The 19,027-nt window shown below is 37.1% G+C and overlaps 2 protein-coding genes across 2 annotated transcripts; one reads left to right on the forward strand and one right to left on the reverse strand.

Annotated features, from left to right (window-relative positions):
- Positions 1–263: 263 nt before the first annotated feature.
- Positions 264–7,323, reverse strand: utp6 (UTP6 small subunit processome component). The gene is made up of 19 exons (XM_051111886.1): positions 6,805–7,323; positions 6,643–6,727; positions 6,412–6,453; positions 6,202–6,294; positions 6,071–6,118; positions 5,901–5,964; positions 5,626–5,744; positions 5,438–5,515; positions 5,254–5,335; positions 5,087–5,168; positions 4,696–4,871; positions 4,482–4,561; positions 3,719–3,796; positions 3,422–3,601; positions 1,468–1,548; positions 1,179–1,288; positions 886–952; positions 709–781; positions 264–608 (listed from the first exon to the last, which is right to left on the reverse strand). The coding sequence occupies exons 1-19, from the start codon at positions 6,894–6,896 to the stop codon at positions 454–456; spliced, it is 1,785 nt and encodes a 594-aa protein (XP_050967843.1). The 5' UTR covers positions 6,897–7,323; the 3' UTR covers positions 264–453.
- Positions 7,324–7,493: 170 nt separating this feature from the next.
- Positions 7,494–18,881, forward strand: suz12b (SUZ12 polycomb repressive complex 2 subunit b). Its single transcript, XM_051111880.1, has 16 exons — positions 7,494–8,125; positions 8,512–8,558; positions 8,664–8,728; positions 8,827–8,895; positions 9,577–9,626; positions 9,716–9,801; positions 9,987–10,218; positions 10,864–10,972; positions 11,078–11,183; positions 11,420–11,594; positions 11,749–11,837; positions 13,459–13,602; positions 14,976–15,133; positions 16,868–17,066; positions 17,197–17,276; positions 17,411–18,881. The coding sequence occupies exons 1-16, from the start codon at positions 7,981–7,983 to the stop codon at positions 17,709–17,711; spliced, it is 2,055 nt and encodes a 684-aa protein (XP_050967837.1). The 5' UTR covers positions 7,494–7,980; the 3' UTR covers positions 17,712–18,881.
- Positions 18,882–19,027: the final 146 nt, after the last annotated feature.

The raw sequence follows: 19,027 nt of genomic DNA on the forward strand, positions 1-19,027 counted from the left end.
CTCAGAATTTTTAGCAAAAAAAACTGCTAATAAAAAATGTTACACCTGTATTGTGATAGCAACATGAATGTTTAGCTTCATAATGCAAAAGAAAAGAGTATTCTGACTTGGAATTAATGCTACCGCCACCTACTACAGCATTTCTCTGTTACATGTTTGTATTGAACTTTTGTTTTATTTGGTGTGCTAGTGTCAGGCTAATAAGTCAGGATCTGTTAAAATACAATGTAAAGCATTTCTTTAACATTAAGATAACTTCAATGTCATAATAAAATGTTTATTACTGGAACAACAGAAAAAGTGCAAATGTTTATGCACCAATAGGTTTGAAAAAGAACAGAACTTCATGTTTCCCTTTTACAGACATGGGAATTTTCAAAGAGAAATTACTGAAGCCAGTTTGCGGTCCAAATATGAACAATACAGAAAACACACTGAAGATTCATGCTGGTTTTACATGTGCCCTGTCTGCAAAAGTGTGTACTGTGTGGTAAAACGCTCAACACTTTCGCCCTCTAGGGTCTTAACAGCCCTCCAGTGGAGTTTCCCACAGTTCTCTGGGTTTCCATGCCTTCCCAGCTCTTCCTTAATGTAGTTCATCCAGAGATCTAAAACATCAAATTATTTTGGATGATCAGTGAAATATACTACTCAAAGTATAAAAGAGAGTTGCCTTTTCAAAGGGTACAAGCACTGAATCACACTCACCTTCATCTGAGGAACCAAACTCACGAAGCGCTCTTTCGTAGTAGTCTCTCAGGTTACTCATCTTTGGTGTCTCCTGAGAGAATATTACAAATCGGTAAGATACTCTATATACAATAACATGTCTGCTGGTTACTAGGTATTTTAAACACCTGTCACCAGGTGCTACATCACTTTCACCTGCTCTTTCTCAATCTCAATCATCTTCATGAAGAATGCCTTAGTGAAGGGTCTGTGTTCATGTAAGCTGAAACCCAAGAGAAGAGGATGTTTTTAAATTGTAGCTATACAGTGGAGTACAAAAGCTCTAAAATCACATTTAAAATATAGGATTTAAAATTAGAATTTGTATTTAAAACAATCCTTTTAAATTAGAGCAATGCAAAATAATAAATTTTTGTTTATTTATTAGGCCCCACTGTATATACAGAAAGAAAGAGAACCATAGAGCAACAGCTGTATTTGATATGTACCTTGTGAACGTTTTTCTAGCCCTTTTGTAACCTCCAGTTTTATAAGACCATTCAAGGTATTTTTCCTTCATGGCAGATGACACTGCAGGTACTGGAGACAGAAGCCCTTTCTGCAAATACAGAACAATTTAATTATATTATATACATTAACACTGTGGAATACATTACAATTCAAATTAACATCATGTAATCAGGGCTATAAAAAAAATTATCTGAATGCCGTGATATCCACCATCATCAACTGGTCTTTGATGAATTTTAGTGGAAACATTTTTAAGTCATGTCTCACCTGAAAAAAGTTCTCTGTATCCTCTGATATCTGTGAGGTCATCCTCCAATCTGCCTGCAGCTGCCATAATGGCAGACTTTCCTGTAGGACATATTACAGATTGATTATTAAATATCATTTTCAAACTACTTATCAGCACTGTAAAAATATACTTCGGTTTAAATGAAAACTGAAATATATAAAAATATATAAATTTCTATAAGCAAACTTATGACATTTGGCTCTTGGAACTCATTTGTACAAAGGTCATTTTCCTTGCTTTCAGTTAAGCACAAAAGATTCTGGAACATTCTCAAATTATGATGGATCATCAGGTTTTGCCCAAACATTTAAAGGATAACTCCACTTCCAGAACAACAATTTACAAATAATTTACTCACCCCCTTGTCATCCACGATGTTCATGTCCTTCTTTCTTCAGTCGTAAAGGAATTATGTTTTTTGAGGAAAACATTTCAGCATTTTTCCCCATATAATGGACTGCTATGGTACCCTGATTTTGAACTTCCAAAAGGCAGTTTAAATGGGGCTTCAAACGATCCCAAATGTGGTTGTAAACAATCCCAGCCGAGGAAGAAGGGTCTTATCTAGCAAAACGATCTGTTATTTACATTAAAAAAAATAAAATAAAAAAAAAATAAATACTTTTTATTCTCAAATGCTTGTCTTGCCTTGCAGTCCTTGAACTCTGTGTATTCTGGCTCAAGACAGTTAGGTTATGTCGAAAAACTCCAACCGTATTTTCTCCCTCAACTTCAAAAATCATTTCAAAATCATCCTACATCACTGCAGAAGTTCCGACACAGTCTTTGCAAAGTGAACATGCAAAAAAGATCAAACACCCTTAACAAAAAAGGTAAAACAGCGATATAGGACAATTTTTAAGTTGAGGGAGAACATGAGATGGGAGTTTTTCGACATACCCTAACTGTCATGAACAGGAACAAAAACAGTCCAGGCAGAGCAAGACAAGACGAGCGTTTGGCATAAAAAAAGTATATAAATTGTATTATTTTTATGAAACTAACAGATCGTTATGCTAGATAAGACCCTTCTTCCTCGGCTGGGATAGTTTTCAACCGCATTTGGGAACTGCATTTTGGAAGTTCAAAATCGGGGCACCATATCTGTCCATTATATGGGGAAAAATGCTGAAATGTTTTCCTCAAAAAACAATTTCTTTACGACTGAAGAAAGAAAGACATGAACATCGTGGATGACAAGGGGGTGAGTAAATTATTTGTAAATTGTTGTTCTGGAAGTGGAGTTCTCCTTTAAGCCTAACTACACTGCATCAAAGAAATTCTGAAATTCATGTACAATTGTTGTGCTGATAATATAATTCATGAAAATAAGAGCATTTGCACTACTGCTACAAAGATTTTGGACCTCATCATATTATATTATATTTCATTACAATAATGGGTTCCCTCATTGTTCTTCCTTAATATCTCTAATTCTGCAAGAAACTGAGAGAATGAAGGACTGAGAAATGAAACAGGTTATGCATGCTGATATCGCTCTATAGCATCATATTCCCATTTGTTTGGATAACGGCCTCTTTGTGGGGTTATGCAACTACAGGCTTCATAATCCTGCACACACGACTATTTCTCACTAGCTGGTTTACGAAAAAAGCGTTGAGGACAGAACTAAGTTAGTCTACCAGAGGATGACTCTTATCGCTTAATTACAGTTATATGTAGGAATTCCTGTAGCTTGAGCAGTAGAGCATGGTGCCAGCAACACCAAGGTCAGAAGTTCAGTTTCCAGGGAATGCATTAACTGATAAACTGTACGTCTTAAAAGCAATGGAAGTCGCTTTGGATGAAAGTCAAATATTATTTTTTTTTAAAGAAAAGCATTCAGGAGAAGTTCATTTGTTCAAGTGGACTAATTAGGGCAAATCTGCTGTTAGATGTCCCACTTAGAGGCAGCTGTGGCACAACTACTACCTTGGGATTCACGTGTTTCAGGGCTTCCTGGAATAGATGTCCCGCCTCTGTGCTCTCCAGATGGACCAATGTCTGGAGGCTGAAGCTCCACATTTCAACTGATTGGCTGAAGCGCTGGGTGGCTGTGATGGCGATTTGGGTAGCAGATACTGTATCCCCTGACGACAGCAGGACCTGTAGCTGTTTTTTGAGGTGACAGAAAGTGGCCTATATTACTACAGCAGCACCATTTTAATCCAGTGCTACATAAGGTGTGTAACGAGGTTTTGCAAGGAGATTGTTAACACTGAACATTACCCAGTTCTTGTAGAATGTCTCTTGCAAAAGCTTGGCATCATGAGCACCCTGTAAGACTCGGAGTAATCGTTCATTTCTCTGAAAAAGTGAACAGTCACATAATGCATTAATCGCAGTTAAAATAAACCAGCAATAAATACCAAAAACACTACTGTATAAAAAGGCAAAAAGGTTAGTATAAGTAACGGAAGACAGATAATAAAACTCCTAAGAAAGAAATCAGTTTTTTAATTGATAACCTAAAATTTGAACAGAGCTTAATTAACTATTACAAACATACATCAAAATAAATTAAGATGAGACACAGGAAGGCATGGATTTCATAGGTAACGTGTGAGACCATTTAGCATTAGCTATTATTTAGCCTGATGACATGACCAGTTGTTAAAAACAACTAATGTTAAATATGCTTTTAACTTGTAGGTGAAAATTACTTATTATTCAGGTTATAAAAGCCTTTTGTTTTTTCATAAATATGGATTCATATAAATTACACATTTTTACGGAGTTCTTGTTACTGTGTAATTATACAGTTAAGTACTGAGTAATATTTAATTACATGTACTTCCTATATGCTTAGGGTTACTTACGTGTAATTACGCACAATTAATTGTTATTATAATAGTAAGTTAATGTAATCTGTAACAGGGACAGCTTAAAATAAAGTGTTACCAATCAAGCTTCCCAAATACAAGTCCAGGTTATTCTGATAAAGATCATCACAAAAACTGCACCCCCCAGAAAAAAACAACAGGTTGATTACCTTTTCCTTGAGTACAGTGACATTTGTCTTCCTCTTATATCTCTCAAGACAGAATGTGACATAACATGTCCACATGCCCTCTACAAAAATAAATTAGACATCAGTAGGCAAGTTACATACTGCTAGAATCCACTAATATTCCACCACTGAAATCTAGCTTAGTATTGATGCAAATGTTAAACATAGGTCTGAAGTCAGTGTTACATCATGATACCTGTATTAAGGCTCTTTAAAGCCTCCTCATAAACAACACAGCAGCGTTCTTCTCTGCGGTCTGTATCAGAGGCTTTTCCTTTCGCAGACTGCAGCTCTGGGGCCCCAGCAGCATCCAGCTCACGCTTAGCCATGAAATCCCACATTAAGCAGTCATCAACATATTGACTCTGCAGACTGAACAAAGACATCATTTAAAACATCATGTTTTCATGACTTCCTGTAAATGGATTTCACTAATACCAGTTTAGTGTTAATTTGTTCATTTACAGTAGCTCCTAGCACAGCATTTTATTGCTGATTATTCATCAAAAATGAGTCAAACCCTGTGTGTGTCTATGTAAATTGTCTGATTTTAGAAAAGGCAAGCAAAAGTGGAAAAGACTCTGTACTCTTGCAGGATGGTGTCCTGTAGCTCCTTTGTGAAGTCAAAGATGGCAGCAATCTGTAGCAGCGATAAGATGAATTCAGCCCCTGTTAAGACAAGACAGATAAATACAACACTCGGCTAATACTCAGCTAATGTTGAGTTGAACAGTTCTGTGGAAATTTAGCTGACCTTTTATTTTTTCTGCAGCATTTCTATACACCACTTCAGCAATTTTTCCACTCAAGATTTCTGGAGAAAAATTATATTCTTCCTAAATTGAAAAAACAAACAAACAAAAAACATGTTTTGTTACTCGCTTTTTAATTATTTTATTCAACCAAGAAAAGGCTCAGATCTACAACTATAACCCTACCACATCTACTCCAGCTTGTTCCAACTCCTGCTTCTGTTTCCTCAGTTTCTCAGCATGCATAAGCTCCATCCGGAAATACTGTGCGCACACACAAAGTTTTAGTATACAAACATCAGTGTGGATCTTTTATAATTAAATGTTTTATTTGTTTTTCAGGCTAATTCAAAGAGATGCCAGTGTCTCCTCACCTCCTGATAGACTTTCTTATTCTCAGGATGAAAGCGCAAGGCACGGAGGAAGAGATGTCGGGCACTCTCTGAAGAGTTCCTGTCCTCCATCTCACACTTAGCAGCCATTATCCACAAAGCTGCAAGCATTGTGAAATTCTTTTATTTCTGACCATCTACTTTGAAATTTCTTAGATCTCTGACGTAAATTAATATGAACACTATATAGAATAATAGATATTTTAGGCAAACCAACTAAAACTAAAAGTTAAAAAAAAATTAAAATAAAAGTTTACCTGGTTTGTCAGGATGGATAGCTAACATAGATGACAAAACCTTGCTGAGGTTAGCCTTTGTGCCCTGAATGAAAGAACATAATAAAATAACTGACATAATCATAAAAAAAGCACACACATTTTATCACAGATTTACTTGTTTTTATAACATGTTTAATAAAACCACATACCCATTTCTTATTAAAGGCAACCTGAGAAAGCCAGAGCTGCACATCTTCCTACAGAAAATTGATTTGAAATTAAAAACTAAACATTAAATTACAACATCTAAAGTAAGGTTAATTTTCTTATGTTTTCCAACCTGCCATTTTGTTTCAGCCCTTCTGAAAACACGGTTTATGCGATGAATGATGGGATACTCAATTTCCTCTCGTTTAAAATGGTAACCAATTCTCTGTAAACACAACAGTGCAGTTTAGGGTGCATATATTTACTTTTATCATTTCACAATGCCAGAAATAGCCATGGTTAAACTATATTTTACAAATAAATAAACCAAAGATCTACTCACTGCTCTTCTCTTCTTGATGAGCTCTAGGACGTTTATTTCATACTGATGAAGAACAGAAACAAAAACACCCAATTACATGTCACATATCAAGCTATTCGGACCTTGCAGCTGGTTAGAAAGGTGGTTTGCAAAGCCAAAGCCCAACCCATCATGTTCCAGACAACCAATATATGTACTGATAATTTTTGTGCAAATCAAAAATATATTAAACAGCACTTTCTCAATACAGACCTGTATATATGTAATATAATCGTCTTTGCTCTGAACTGCTCGGTGCAGCTTGTATTCAAGAGCAGTAGATCTTTTCATCATAGACCTGAAACAAAAGTCTTATTTAAGCAAGTAGAACCACTTGTTTTTGTATGTTATGTTTGTGTGTGCAGTTATACTCACTTGACTTCTTTACTGGTGAACAAACCGACTCTTTCTAACTGTTCAACCGCTGGTATTCTCTCCTCTAATCGTTGTTGCACAATATCAGCCATTTCTAAAAGGTTGTGAGGTAAATCTTCAGATAAATGCGTAAGATATTCAGAGTTTTATCAGAATAACGAACCCTAACTTGCTTCACATCCCTACACACGTGGGGACGGGAAGTTGTCATGTGTTTTACATCCGGTTGTTCACCAGAAAAAAACTCCGACGGGAATTCTGTACTCGATTGATGGATCCTCGTATTTTTTGTAATTTAAAAAAAACTCTTCATTGTAGGTACACATATACAGCATTAATAATTAGGTATGTTTACTGAATTGCGAAGCTTTGTGGAGTGGCGAGGGTTGACGGTTTTCAACAGTTTTTACTCTATCATTCGATTAAAATGTAGAACACAAATATTACTTCGGTACATATTTTCATTAGTATTTTTATTTGAAACGATCATTTACAATAGGTAAGTAACTAAAGAGAACTCGCGATACGTGCTATTCTTCCCCGAGTTCTCTCTCTTCCCAGAACCAAAACATTCTTGGCGGCAATTTGTCTCCTCTACCAATCTTAATGTCGCGTCTATCAAGGTGAGTCAGACCAATAGAAAACCTCGATGTCACCAGATGATGTCTCCGATTGGCTGCCACATTGTCATGGGCGGGTTCTCACAACACTTTCCTCAAGGGCTCGGGCGATACACTAGTACCGATATCCATCACTTGGTAGGATTTTCCAATCCAAAATAAACGCAATTTCGTCGCAAATAATATAGATATTCAATAAATCTGAACGTTTATCTAAACCGGTACGTGAACGGCTGCCTGTATGGATGGATAACCCGGTGCCGCTTAACTGTGTTTTCGTCGCTGTGAAGGACCGCAAACTAACGTGCTAATTTTCATCTGTTGAGGATCAGTGACCAGACTGAGGACACACCAATAACATATTTACAACTCATATGTTTTACTCTTATTAAAACATGCACTAGTCAGAGAGACTTGTAACCACCGATATCTGATGTTTAGGTGATGGTAGAGAGCTGGTTAAAGGAGCGAGGGCAGCTGTCTGTCATTAATGTGCAGATATTCTCTTCGCCTGGTGTTGTTTTGGTGTGAAGTTTCGGTTAGGTGTTAGTTTATTATGGCTCCTCAGAAATACTCGGCTCAGGTGATGAACTGTAAAGCCAATGGTGCTGTATACCCATCTTCTGGCGTGAGTTCCATAAAGAAGCCCAAGATGGAGCAGCTGCAGGCCGACCATGAACTCTTCCTGCAGGCCTTTGAGAGTGAGTCTGTCTGTCTCATATAGCACACCAAGTAGAACTGTTATGTCTATCGCTTGGTTTTTGGGAAAGTATATTAACACATTCCTATCTGTCACATCTCTTCATCATGACAAAATACTCTGGTCTGCTATTATTGCTATTAGATATGCGGGGTCCTTGGATTTAGCTTTGTGATATCCTATAGCTGTTTTTTTTTTTTTGTTTTTTTTGACGTGATGCTGTTTGTCATTGCTATCACTAAGTAATAACTCATTTTGCAGACAGTTATTTAAAACCCTCTAGTTATATTGTACATGAAGGGTTTAAAAAGAGACAGATAAAAGTAGTTTTCATTATGAAACTTTAAAATAGTAAGTTTTATTAATACTAATGTATTTTCTCTTTAGAGCCTACTCAAATATACAGATTCCTACGAACAAGAAACCTAATAGCTGTGAGTATACCTTTGTAAATTAACCAAAAGGCTTAACACTGAGTTTATATAAATCAGTTGAGTCTGGTTGCAATTGGTTTTATTTCTTTTTTTGCTTTTTCACAGCCGATACTACTTCATAGGACCCTCACCTTTATGTCTCATAGAAACTCACGAACAAATGCCAAAAGGTAGGTCTTCTCTATGTTCTAAAATTTGTTATCTGAAAATCCGCTTTGCTTTGCTCTCTTACAGTGTGTTCATTGAATAAACTGGTCTTTTTCTTTAGGAAAACATTTAAAGTGGATGATTTGCTGTCCAACGTGGAGAGAATGAAAGGGGAGCCTGATTCTCAGAGGTACTGGTCTTCTACAGATGTTTCGCATGCTGTGTTCTTATACAGATAATGAGCCTAGGTTGGAATACATTACTCAACTTTTAACATCTGAATAGATTTTCGAGCAAATGCCATTATACACTTGCTGACTTTGTATATGGTTATAGAGGCAAAACTGGGCATTATGCAGTAAACTACTGAGGATCATAGATTGTCAAACTTTCAAGTTGTTCCTGACACAACAAACTGATGCAGAAACATGGGCCTCAGTTTGTTCCTGAGACAACAAACTAATGCAGAAACATGGGACACAACTCGAAATATCAATATCTGATATCCTCCGGCTGAATCAAATTATAGTCCAAAGCAAAAAAAAAAAAAAAAAAAAAAAAAAAAAGTTGTCTGTGCCCATCATATATTATGTAACTTTCTGTGCAATCTGTCAACTCCAACTGCCCAAAATTTGCAGAGTGCTTCTGATTTTTAGCAACAAGTGTTGACTCTTCCAGTCCCCAAACTGGGGCAAAAATCTGGCCAAAAGTAGTCTATTGAATTGCTAGAGAGAGATGTTTTTTGGCCCACTGTTTTCAGATTGACAGTGACTTTTAGAGTGACTGAATAGTTTGAACTGAAATTGTGTTATAGGAAAATGTGACAGGATCATTTGGTTTCAGATAGTGAATTTTTCATTTGTGATTTCAGTTTGACTTCACATCTGCAACTGACATTCACTGGATTTTTTCACAAAAATGGTGAGTCTGAATTTGCCTAAAGTTATTTTCTGTCATGGTCTGTACAACCATCATTTTAGGGTTCTGATAAAATTTTCTCTTTTAACCAGATAAGCCATGTCAAAACTCAGAAAATGATCAAAACTCAGTTTCACTTGAGGTGCTACTTGTCAAAGTCTGTCATAAAAAGCGTAAGGTGAGCTACTCTTTTATGTTAATTTATATGAATGTATTTATTTGGGTTTGGAGTGACTTGAGGGTGAGTAATTGTTCACTTTTGGGTGAGCTATCACTTAAAACAAACAAATGGATAAAACAATTAAAGTATACCGCTTTAAAAATCTCTTTCTTTTTGTTATGTTGGTCATTTTGCTCCCTTAGGATGTCAGCTGCCCTATAAAGCAAGTGCCTACGGGGAAAAAGCAGGTGCCTTTGAACCCGGATCTCAGCCAAACCAAGTCTGGTGCCTTCCCTTCCCTGCTGGTGTCCAGCAATGAGTTTGAGCCCAGTAACAGTCACATGGTCAAATCCTATTCTCTTCTCTTCAGGGTGTCTCGCACAGGCAAAAGAGACCCCAACGGCTTCATCAACTGTGAGGCAGATGAGAATATTGGTGAGTGGTAGTGTATGTACACAGTGTGTGTCATCCTGCGTCAAAGCTCTCCAGACTTCATCCTCAGTTCTTTCATGGCTTTAGTGTGTTAGGTTAAAGAGAGTTCACCCAGAAATTAAAATGGTGTCATTTACTCAGTGTCATGTTTTTCCAAACCTGTATGATTTTCCTCTGTGGAACACAAAAGGAGATATCTTGCTCCATACAGTGAAAGTCAGTGGAGTCCAGTGTTCTTTAGACCCCACTGACTTTCATTGTGTGCACCAAAACTGTTCTTGAAAATATTGTGTTCAGCAAAATAAATGTCATACAGGTTGGAACAACGTGTGTGATAAAGTGAAGACAGCATTTTAATTTTTTGGTGAACTAACCCTTTAATATCCAAGTATCAAGGGGATGGATGACAATTTAAGAAGTATCATGTTTTTTCAGAAAATCTGATGGTGAGTGACTGACTGAAATCGAACCTTTTCTGTCGTCTGTCCATGATGATATGAAGAACTATTAAAGTCAGCACCTTACATTTTCAAATATAGTCAGTACAGTTAATTGAGAACTGCTTTCTGCAGTTGTTGTAGCCTCAGCCTCACAAATGCTAGACCAGACCAAAATGGAACAAAACAGTCCCAATGCTTTTATTTGTAGATGTAAAAGAGGAACTCCCATCCAGAAAGAAGAGAAACTCATCCCACAGAGGTGACGGAGAGAACCCAGAAACATTTGTTGCTCAGATGACTGTTTTCGATAAAAACAGGTTAGTAATAGCAGTTCTTAAAAGGGCCTCTTTTTACTTAGAACTGCCAGAAAAAATTCCTTATGTGAGGAAAAACTGCATAACTGTATAATGATTGTCCTTCAGACGGCTGCAGCTGCTGGATGGAGAGTATGAGGTTTCCATGCAACAGATTGAAGACTGTCCAGTCAGCAAGAAGAGGGCCACATGGGAGACCATACTCGATGGAAAGGTTGGTTATGTCTGGTGGGAATAAGCTGATAACTTTCCTGTGATCATTTGAAGTTCTGAACAAAGCACTTGTGGGGAGTTGCTGAGCAGACAAATGTCGTTATCTTTTTTTTCTTTTTTTTTTGGAAAAAATATCTAGCTTTTAAAAATAAAGCTTAATTTCCCAAATTGTAAAAGATATATGATTTAATTCGGTGGCAATGTAGATTACAACTGTTGATTTTTGTTATTTTGAAGAGGTTGCCCCCATTTGAGACCTTCTCTCAGGGACCAACTTTGCAGTTCACCCTTCGCTGGACAGGTGACCCCAGTGACCCCTCAACAGCCCCTGTGGCCAAACCTCTCTCCACCCGCAGTTCTGACACCAGCACTACAGAGAGCAGACCCAGCGCTCTCCGAACTGCACCTGCTGGTAAGGAAGCAAACTAGCATCTTATGTTGTTGAAGTTTGTTAGCAGTCATGGTCTGCTTGGTCGGTTTAGTTTTTGTGAGGTTATTTGTTACGTAATGTCTGATCAAGACTCCTTTTGTGATGGACCTGTAATGCTGACATTTTGTTCTCTCAGCGGCAAAAGAATCAGTGAGCACCAGCATACAGCCCAGGAGAGAGCAGTCCCCCTGTGAACCCAGACAAAAACTACGCATCTTTTATCAGGTAGGAATTATGAACCTCTTATTATAGGACATTCATGTATATTGCACTGTTTAAAGTTTCTTGTATGTTACCTAATAGAAAACACTATTTACACCATAGGTTGTAGGGATGGCCTTTTTTGTCAGTTTCTCATTTCGATTATTGATAGGTCTAAAAAAAAACGAGTACTTTGGTGGCGGGGCGTTTCCATCATAGAGATAAATATAATATTTTAAGACTGTCACTGTCACAAAATTAATGTTGACAAATAAAAAATAACACTGCTAGATCATGATGCATCAATGTTATTGAAAAGGAAACATCTAAAGGAATAGCTGCATGAGATGAAGCAATGAACTCTGGTAAACTGAAGCCCGTTCTATGTCACATACTATTCAAATATCCTAGAAAAAGAAACACCTAAAAGCTGTATGACGGTCTCAAATAACCTATTCATAGTCAATAATATCAGGTATTGCATTTGATCTGAAACAGTGAATAAAAAACACTCTGCAGCACTTTGCTAGCGAGTTAATAAACTCAGACAAATGCATCCTACTTTAGAATAATCAGATACCTATTACAATGTACATCTGCACAAAAGGATGCAAATGCGCACATGCTAGTTTGAAAGAGTAACTCTGAATGTGGATGCGCTCTTCCTGCAACAACAACGCTGATACACGGGCAACTAAGGCCTTGATAACACTAGTGCTTTTCATTTTAAAACAGTATTTTAAAACGAAAACGATCCTCGTCTACACTGGCGTTTTCACTCCAATTCAGAAACGATTTCCATCCACACTTCACAACCAAAAACGCATGTCACATGATCATTCATGCAGGTACAACCACAGCTATGTATAGGTCAAATAGGGAATCTACCTATACATATCTATGGGTACAACAAAGAGCAGCCATGTCATCTGTCAGTCTCTGTTTTGGCCCGCTTACACTGAAACGCAACCCCGGAGTTTTTAAACTAAAACGGGGTCTGCAGCGTTTTCGAAAGTCTCAAATGCTGCAGTAGTGTAAACGATAGGTGTGACCGTAGCAAAAGTTATGCATTTTCAAACGAAAACACACTAGTTTAACCGTAGCCTAAAGTTTAGCCTAAAGCTAAACACTGGTTGATAAATTGCAGAATTTTGGTAGCGGGTTAATAAACTCTACCAAACTTGTCATATGAGATTAATCAGATGTAGATAACGTGAAAGTGATCTTACAATTTACAAGGATGCAAATGCATACATGAACTTGACTGTGCTAGTCCTCTTGTTGTAGATGTGCTCTTCCCCTAACAGCACGCTGAACAATGGACAACTAAAGCACAGAGAATTTACAGCATTATATTACAATCGTGTTCTCATTACAATGTTATGTATATGACAGACTGCACTGCACATCTTGCACATAACTGAATTTCATGATTAACTTTTTAAATGCTGTTTTAGTTTATTTCGCCAGTCTAATGTTAACAAATCAGACCATCAGGAAAAAAAAAAAATGAAGTCATCATTCATAATTGATCATCGCTGTCACATCCGAGTACTCATGCCTAATATGTATACTGGAGCACCATCTGCAATGTAAAAACAAACCTCAAGAACTTTAGGCAACATGCTTGTATTTCTGTCCACAGTTTCTATACAACAATAACACTCGTCAGCAAACAGAGGCCAGAGATGACCTGCACTGTCCCTGGTGCACACTCAACTGCCGTAAACTCTACAGCCTGCTGAAACACCTCAAACTCTCCCACAGTAGATTCATCTTTAGCTATGTGGTGAGCACAGTTGGACACATTCATAAATCTCTGCTTGTTTAATTTCAGAAGATGAATTGAATGAATTTATTAAGTAAAAAATTCCTTATATCTCCTTTTTCCTGGACGTGGAAGTCTTGCCCAGCTGAAACAATGCTTTACATTTCTGAAACATTTTATCTTAAAAATATTTTACCACTAAGAGTTCTCTTAAATAGCAGTAAAAGTTTTTAGCTAAGAGTTTTCTGTTAAAACCTATTCACAAAGCTGCTGAGACAAAACTTTTGCTAAGGAATAGAGGAAAGTCTAAGTCTAAGTTAAGAGTGGGGGGGGGGGGGGATGTTTTTAATTAACATCCTTTTAATTAACAGTTGAATAATCATGGCTGATAGTAAGACATGCAAACATAAAAGAAAACCAAATTGGATGCAAGAACAGCATCTTGCCCAACTTGTTAATCAAAACAAGGATATAATCAAAGGAAAATCTGGAGTTGAGATAACCTCAAAAAAACAAAAAAGATGCGTGGGAAAACATATCTGTGCAAATAAATGCAGCGTGTTTCTAAAATGTTTACATTCTGAGGCAGATTGCCAAAAACAGCCATTTGCCCTGCTGGAAGAAACGATTAAAACCATCACAGAATTTGTAATGGTTTTACTGGTTATAATGGGAATTGTACTGGTTTTAGTGATAACTGTAATGGTGCCTGTCGGTCTCTACTGGTAATTGGTCGTCTTCTATTGTTGGCTTGCTAAAACCACAAAATCCTAATGGAATGTGTCCCAAAACACACTACAGGAAACAATTTTTTAAATGGTTTTAATGGTTAAAAGTTGATGATTTGTAATGTTTGTAATGGTATTTGTAGTGGAATCCATTAGAATTTCTGTGATGGTTTGTATTTTTGACACACCTGTTATTTTTAAGATTTTCTCTTAAATCAGCAAGTTATGAGCTACTTTTAGCCTTAAGATGTTTTGTGAATACAGGCCCTGGTCTTTTAATTAATATATTTTTTTTAGCTGATACTATAACCACATGACGCTATAGTTTCATCACTGTAAAGTGTCGCAATGACCGTCTTTTTCTAGTTACTCCCCTGTCATAGTTTATGAGTGAAAAGATGACATGAAGCGACACGGGGTTAGCTGCATTGAAAACAGATGAGGACACATATACACGCACTCTTGATAGGGCAAAGATTGTGGGATTTTGTCCACAAAATGATGAAAGCACACATTATCTTTAAATCATTATTTTATTATTACACACAGTATTTTGACTTGAGTGCTACAAACCATGCTCATTTTCATCATTTATGCAAGGCATACAGTGGCAAACACAGACAGATTTGTGAGTGACTTATTGTTCTTGAATGCTATGTTTTCCAGCCTCATCCTAAAGGTGCTCGGATAGACGTGTCCATAAATGAGTGCTATGATGGGTCATATGTTGGCAATCCACAAGACATCCACAGCCAGCCTGGCTTTGCCTTTAGCCGCAACGGTCCTGTTAAGAGGACAGCTGTCACCCACATACTTGTTTGTCGGTATGAAAATGTGTCACTGTTTTTTGGAAAAATGCTAACTTTGTTTAGTTTTATGCTTAAACCCACCAATAAGTTCAAATCCACAATTCTCATTTTTTAATTGAATGTTGAAGTTTTTGTTATAAATTATTTAACCATGCAAAAAGTATGATGACAATTTCTATTTGAATTTAAACCATTGTTATAGGCAATAAGTGTGTTTCTATCACTGACAACTGTTTAAAATCAGCTCAGTTTTTTTTTATTTTTAATTGGGTTTTTTCCAGTTTTAATGACAAAATATAGTCATGGCCAAAAATATTGGCACCCTTGCAATTCTGTCAGAAAATGCAATCCCTCTCTCAGAAAATGTTTGCAGTTGCAAATGTTTTTGTACTCATTTATTTATTTGCATTGGAACAACACAAAAAACAGAAGAAAAGTCAAATCTGATACAATTCCACACAGAACCCCAAAAATTGGCACGTATAACTTAATATTTGGTAGCACCCCTTTGGAAAAAAATAACTGAAATCAATTGCTTCCTATAACCATGAATGAGTTTCTCACACCTCTCTACTGGAATTTTGGATCACTCTTCTTTTGTAAATTGCTCTAGGTCATTGGGATTTGAAGGATACCTTCTCCCAACTGCTGTTTTGAGATCTCGCCACAGGTGTTCTATGGGATTCAGATCTGAACTCGTTGCTTTGTTTGTAACCATTTCTGTGTTTCGGGTCATTATCCTGCTGGAAGACCCATGGCCTCTGGTGGAGACTCTCTTTCATTTTAATGCTTTTGTGTCAGCAGTGGCGTCCTCCTGGGTCTCCTTTTGCTCTTCCGTCCATGTCCAGGGAGGTTAGCTACAGTGCCATTGGCTGTAAACATCCTGATGATATTGTGCACAGTGGACACTAAGAACATTAAGATCTTTGGATATAAACTTGTAGCCTTGAGATTGTCCATGTTTGTCCACAGACAACTCTTTACACTTCTTTTCTCCATGCTCCGTGTGACGCACAACACAAAGGTTGAGTCAACTTTTCTCCATTTTAACTGGTTGCAAGTGTGATTACTATATTGCCCACACCTGTTACTTGCCACAGGTGTGTTTAAATACAAATTACAGGAGCATCACATGAAAAGCAATTATTTCTTATAATTTTGACAAGGTGACAATAATTTTGTCCAGTCCATTTTTGAGTTCTGTGTGAAATATGATCAAGTTTGACTTTTCTTCTCAGTTTTTTTGTGCTGTTGCAGTGCAAACAAAAACAATAAGCACGTGAATACCAAAACATTTGCAATTGGAACAGTTTTCTGAGAGAAGTGTTGCATTTTCTGACAGAATTGCAAGGGTGCCAATATTTTTGGCCATGACTGTATACAGGATGTGCATGATGAATAAGGTGCCATAATGCCTGAGGAGGTGTCAAGAAAGTCAGGGTGATGTGCCAAAGTCTTTCAGTTGGTTTTTGCATAAACCATTCTGAGTTTTACTTGATTTTAAAAAACAAAACCACCAACAAAACTGTTTAGGCATTTACATGACCTTACTTATTGTTGGCATATTAAGCATAAATGGTGTATGCTTTTGCATCAGTCACTCAAAAGTTCTTTTTGCTGGAAAAATCACGTGTGCTGCACACTCTAAAAGTATAATACAGATAAATGCCACATTCTCCTGTTTTATCCATGGCTGTGATGCCAGAAATGTTAACCATGGATGTTTAATAATCTCTCACTTTCATTTAGGCCAAAGCGAACCAAGCCAAGTCTGTCTGAGTTTTTGGAGTCAGAGGAGGGTGAGCCAGAGCAGCAGCGGACTTATGTGAGCGGACATAACCGTCTGTATTTCCACAGCGACAGCTGCATGCCCCTCCGTCCACAGGAGATGGAGGTGGACAGTGAGGATGAGAAGGATCCAGAGTGGCTCAGAGAAAAGACCACCACGGTTAGTCAGCTGGTCAAGCAAGTACCTTTTGCGTTTGAATTAAACAGTTCACACTCTTTTATGTATTATGAGTCTGACTAAATCTATTCTGTTCTCGAATCATGATTAGTATGTTTTATTTTGCTTGAAGCAAATTGAAGAATTCACAGATGTGAATGAAGGAGAAAAAGAAGTAATGAAGTTGTGGAATCTTCATGTTATGAAGAATGGGTAAACATGCATTCATATTGTCTTTCTTTTTTTGTTAATTATATTTTTAGAGCCTTGATCATAGACTTACAAAAACATCCAACAGTGGTGGATTATTGGTGCTGTTCTTATTTGGCTAACTGTACTTTCTCCAGATTCATTGCTGATAATCAGATGAGCCAGGCAAGCATGCTGTTTGTGGAAAACTGCGGGCCATACATCATTCGCAGGAATCTGTGTCGGAACTTTCTGCTGCACCTGGTCAATCTGCATGACTTCAACCTGGTCACCACAGCAACCATTGACCGGGCCATGGCCCGTATGAAGGAGATAGAGGAGTCACTTCCTGAACTAGAGGAGGGGCAGGAGTCATCAGATGCCACTTGCAATGGTCATGCTGTGTCCTCGGGTCTTTCAGTACATGGCAAACGCACCAAAAGTGGAGTGTCAGACTGACAACAAACGGTTTTACAAGACAGGTTATGAACATATAATGAACGAGCTCTAGTTTGAACTCAAATTCTCCATACTTATCCCATGGAATCATCCATCTCAATCAACAATATCTGTGGCTTAGAACATATGTTCTACTTCTGATCTGCCCATATGCCCGTTTATTAATAAGGAGCCCATTTGAGACTTGATTGTGAGTTAGCTGCTGGTATTACAGACTGACACAAGTGCTGTTGACTGAATTGGTGCAATTTTTCAACAAGTTTTCCAGTGTAGTGTGTCATATTGTTATCATTTCAGCAGTCATGTCTAGTATAATCTTTTTTTGTTTTGTTTTGTTTTGTTTTGTTTTGTTTTTTTGGAAAACCCATTATGCGAAGAAGTGAGTTACTGTAGAATTTTTTTTTTTTTTTTTTTTTTTTTGTATACATTTTATTATGTGTAACCACTGTGCGTTCAGTGATTATTTAGCACATGGTAGCAATTGTGTTACTACTTATTCAGTGGCTGTAGACTCAGAATTTTTGATATGGACACTAAGTTGTGATATTCAGGTTTCTCATGTTGGATTTGAAAGCTAAGCAACATTTACTTTTTTTATAACATACAGATACTCTTTGTATCTGTTTTAGATTGGACCAATTAGAATATATGTTGCAGTCTGTTATCAGCTCCTTGTTTCACATGTGGAGTGTGAAGATCTTTCCATCCTAGAATGGCATATTCTCTGTATATTTTTTTTTTAATATCGGTTCTCTTGTTAATTAGCAATATAAATGCACACTCATGTAAGGAGAACTGCCTATTTTTGAGCCACTAGAATTACTCGTTTCATAGATCTTTGTAAACCAACCTCATTATGCTATTTAAAGTGAGGATCCAGAACAGTTTCCAATCCAGTGTAGGTGATGTCAAACTGATGTTAATACTGGATATGTGGTATATAATAGTTTGTTGCTATTACAAGGTTCAGATGTTGTACATGCCAAAGTATATCAGATGCAGCATCCTTTCTCTTTCAATTTGTTTTCTCTGCAAAATGCACAAGTTTGGTGTACACAAGAAAACTTTACAAATTAAAGATGTGTAAATGCTTGGTTTAAATGCATTTTAATTAATTGTGCTCAAAAATGCTGTGGGTACATCTATACGCGATTTCATATGATTTTCAAAACGGACACAATGCTAGAACAACAATTTATTTAATAGTAAATGTCAGGTTACTTTTTTTCATTAATTATTATCTTGCATTTAACTTGAAGTGGATTCGATTTTTATGGGCGTAGTGCGATATAGCCACGCCCCCGCAACAATCATAT

This window comes from Labeo rohita, chromosome 6 (assembly GCF_022985175.1).
Source record: "Labeo rohita strain BAU-BD-2019 chromosome 6, IGBB_LRoh.1.0, whole genome shotgun sequence".
Taxonomy (NCBI): Eukaryota; Metazoa; Chordata; class Actinopteri; order Cypriniformes; family Cyprinidae; genus Labeo; species Labeo rohita.